The 3,951-nt window shown below is 41.1% G+C and overlaps 2 protein-coding genes across 2 annotated transcripts; one reads left to right on the top strand and one right to left on the bottom strand.

Moving 5' to 3' along the window:
- Positions 1-209: 209 nt before the first annotated feature.
- VTP21DRAFT_10271 (uncharacterized protein) lies at positions 210-1,421 on the top strand (the record flags this gene model as incomplete). Its single annotated transcript, XM_069389589.1, has 1 exon — positions 210-1,421. The coding sequence occupies one exon, from the start codon at positions 210-212 to the stop codon at positions 1,419-1,421; it is 1,212 nt and encodes a 403-aa protein (XP_069245449.1).
- Positions 1,422-2,210: 789 nt separating this feature from the next.
- VTP21DRAFT_10270 (uncharacterized protein) lies at positions 2,211-3,688 on the bottom strand (the record flags this gene model as incomplete). The annotated part of the gene is made up of 2 exons (XM_069389588.1): positions 2,211-3,563; positions 3,677-3,688. 2 exons carry the CDS (start codon positions 3,686-3,688, stop codon positions 2,211-2,213), a joined length of 1,365 nt encoding a protein of 454 aa, XP_069245448.1.
- Between the last annotated feature and the right edge of the window lie 263 nt (positions 3,689-3,951).

The following is a 3,951-nucleotide window of genomic DNA, read 5'->3' as shown; positions in this document are numbered from 1 at the left end:
CTAACCTAACCTAACCTAACCTAACCTAACCTAACCTAACCTAACCTAACCTAACCTAACCTAACCTAACCTAACCTAACCTAACCTAACCCTAACCCTAAGTTCATGCATATGCATCGCGATTCTTGGAAATCTCTCGGGAGCAATCCTTACAAGCTTTTAACCTCTGTCGCGGGCGTTATCGCCCGCTTGTTACTTGCCTTGAATTAATGATACGAGGTTATTCTTACGATAGAGCTTTAGATGAAGTAATAGCGGGTACCACTGCGAAAGAAGGGGGGCCAACTACCTCAAGAATTAGTTCGAAATACTCGCACTATGCTACCTTTGTTCAAATTGAAAAATCAGAAGGCGGCTGGCAACTCCTAGAGCAAATACACGATGCAGTATTAACTTACGTTTATTCAGGACAACCGCGCTATTTTATTGGGAATGACCTTCAACTGGTTGAAAAAGGACTATGTCGTATGCGTTATATTTTGCCATTCGAGCACCCCAGACTAGAACGTGTAAAATCAGGCGAAATTTCGATTGATAAATTAGTTCAACAAGAGCAGGAAATAATACCAGGTAGAGCCGAATCCATCATGATCTCAGTCCCGTTCTCTGGTTTAGCGGCTTTCATTGATGAACCACTGGTTATCAAGGCGGCTATTAGCTTTTTTCATGATCGACACAAAATGATTGACGCCATATACCAAACAATGGCCTCTTTCAAGTCTGATCCTGCAATAATTGGCAAACTTTGGGAACGCTGTATCCCCGAAGAGATGGAACGTATTTTTGATGGAACGAAAAAGTTAGTTCAACTGACGCTATTTCGCGGTTTGGAGGATTTGGATCTGCCCTGGTTTTTTGAATTTGCGGAAATTGTGACTCCAACCAAGCCAAGATTTCCGAATGTCAAGCTATTTCTCTCGAGTTCTGAATATAATCTCTCTAAATATTTGCAAGACGATGCTGCTTCAAGACCCGCTTTTTTCGCTCCGGACAATTTTGCAGGTCCTGATATAATATTTTTTGTGCAAATTCGCGGAGTTTCTGGAGAAATTCATCTTCCTGTTCTTGTCCAGGTTAAGCTACGCAACCATGTTGATAATGCTTCTCTCCGAACGACTGATCCGGATCTATTATATCATGATAAAAATGGCAACATGATCGACGTGGAGCGCACAGTGCCACTTTTGAGGATTCTTAAGCAACGTAGCCAACATGGAATCATTCGTATTATGATTACATATCCGGCTAATTTTCCAGGTTCGCCGATGGTTATTAATTCTCATAATTACGAAACGCGCAGCGTTGATAGTCGAATAAGGCCACAACTCATAGGCATTATTGATAGCCGAAATATCTCGGAGTTATTTTCCGAGCGACATGTGAGCTATCTTAAGTATTTGAAAGATAGCAACAATTCATAAATTAAGTACCATTGTAAAACCTTTTTCTTAAAAGTACTCTGTTAGCATTGAATTGACCCAGGTCACTGCGTAATAAAGATATTTTTACCTTTTACTACACTTTATTTTCTTGCAGTACAAAACGTTGATTTATTTGAATATTTTCTAACCTAAGAGATTCTTTTCAAGACTTTGATGAATTTTTATATGGATAGATATATGGATTTTTTTATGGAATATTGTAATTCTTCTCGAGTTCTGGAGGGTTCGGAGTTCCAAATATTCCAATTCAAGTAATTCAAGAAAAGATTGATTAATTTATTCTCTACAAAAATCAAGGACTATTTATAAACTTCAGAAAATACATTCTTTACATAATACAAGCTGGCGTTAAATGGCTAATGTAAAACTGGCGTAATATTACAAAGCTAAAACATTATCTAAGGCAAGCCATTCTAAATATGTGTAGCAGGACGACATATACAATACAGGTTGCCGAAAAACCGTTGCAATTATATGTCATATTTCCTATATTAATTAATTAATCAATAACTATCCTAGAAGAATGGATCGGAATATCATTGTAAAAATATTTGCGATCTACACTATATTAAGGAATACCTGCAGGGTATGATTATGTACCTGTTTTCCAAGGTTAATCAAGCGCCTAATAAACTAGTTTTAAGCTCCGCTGGCAAAAACCCTAATTTGGGATCAAACCAAGCCATCAATTTTGGGGCTTAGCTTTTATTCGAATATTGTGACGGGGGTTTTTAGTTGGAGAGGAAGATTTAACTCCTTATTGATTTATTACATTCTCAAATGTACGTATATATATCCAATAAATGATGACGTAGATACGTAGACACAGAGATTAAGAAGATCTGAAAGTAACATATGTAACATGTGGTAGTATACTGCTAAGCCCAAGAATTTTTGCAATACTTTTACAGTAGTTGGTCTTTCCCACTGAGCTACCGTGCGCGTTTTGTCTTCCAAGGTTGCTATCCCGAGTCCTGAAACAGAGTGCCCAAGTGCCGTCAGCTTCGGGAAGAAGAGATAGGACTTCTTCAGTGATAGAGTGAGGCCGCCGCTAATGACGAGTGAAAGAATGGTGGAGCAATGAGAGAGGTGTTCCTCAAAGGTCTTGCTTGAGATGATAAGATCGTCGATGTAGACTACTGCCATCTTCCACTTGCGTTTCCCGAGAAGGCGGTCCATTAGTCGTTGGAAAATTGAGGGCCCGTTTTTTACCCCAAACGGCATTCGCGTATATTGATGTAAGCCCAGATGAGTTCGAAATGCCGTTTTTGCACGATCGTCTTCAGAGGTGAGAGGAATCTGGTGGGACCCCTTGTTAGCGTCGAAGGAAGTGAACCATGACTTGCCTGAAAGATGAGAGAGGAGATCGTCTATCCGCGGTAAAGGGTAATGATCGGCGACGGTAACCGCATTTAAACGCCGGAAGTCGACGTAGAAACGTAATCCACCATCCTTTTTGGGGACAAGGATTACTGGAGCGACCCATGGAGAGTTAAACTCCTCGACGATCCCTTGCGCCATAAGTTCTTGGACCTCCTTCTTAATCGCCTCGCGCTCTCGTGGTGACGCTCGATATGGAGTTAGTGGGACTGGTTTGGCGTTCCCCGTGTTAATATCCATCGATAAAAGGTTGGTGTTGCCAAGACGACCATCCAACGAGAAAGCCTTATGGTGTTTCCAGAGCATCTCCTTTACTGCTTTCAGTTGTTCTGGTGTTAGCTCGGGATTCAAATGGGCTGCAGACAAGGCTTCGAGGAATAAGTGTCTATGATGTTTCTCTCCCGTGATATCAGTATCTTCTGTTTTTTGGGCGGGAGCTACGACGTACGCGGAGAACGAAAACGGTTGTGCCAAAGCAACGAGCTCTCCAGGCATAAGTGTAATTGGTTCACTGCCAGCGTTAGCAACTGGAAAATGTACATGGTGATTCCCGGCCTTAACGATGGTCCTCGCAGCTTGTACAGCAATTCTTCCTCCTCTCAGACACACCGGTTCTAGGAGTGTATCAAAGGCTGATTGCCGGTTGGTTAATCGCACTGAAATTAGAGCTTGATATCCCGGGCGGATGACCTGACAATGGGATACCACTGCCCTGAACACATTCGGAGCGTGCTGTTTCTCCTCACGTCAAAGGCGGAATGTTAGTCCAGGATTTGACAGAAAAGAAATCATCGGCGGTTCATATAGAATATTTGCTGCATAAGGTGCCATTGTATCCGTGCCGATAATTATACCTGGAGGGACATTTTCTACGACGAGGAAGTCCAGGAAGAATTGTAGTTTGTCTCCGTTCGTTGCATTCATGATAACAGAGAGGTTTACTGAACCAACTGGAGTTTCGACGGAGCTAAGTGTAACGAAAGTAGTTTTCGACTTTCGGACTCCTATAGTTTACTATAATAATAATAGTAAAAAAAAATATAAAGAGAAAAATAGGAGTGTTTATTAGTAGTGTAATAAGAAAAATGATATTATATCTGATCCTTACCTATAATAATACACTGGCCTT

This window comes from Calcarisporiella thermophila, assembly GCF_041956535.1.
Source record: "Calcarisporiella thermophila strain CBS 279.70 unplaced genomic scaffold VTP21scaffold_69, whole genome shotgun sequence".
NCBI classification, from domain to species: domain Eukaryota; kingdom Fungi; phylum Calcarisporiellomycota; class Calcarisporiellomycetes; order Calcarisporiellales; family Calcarisporiellaceae; genus Calcarisporiella; species Calcarisporiella thermophila.
The sequence above is the reverse complement of the archived record's forward strand: the minus strand, read 5'-3'. Positions and strand labels throughout refer to the sequence as shown.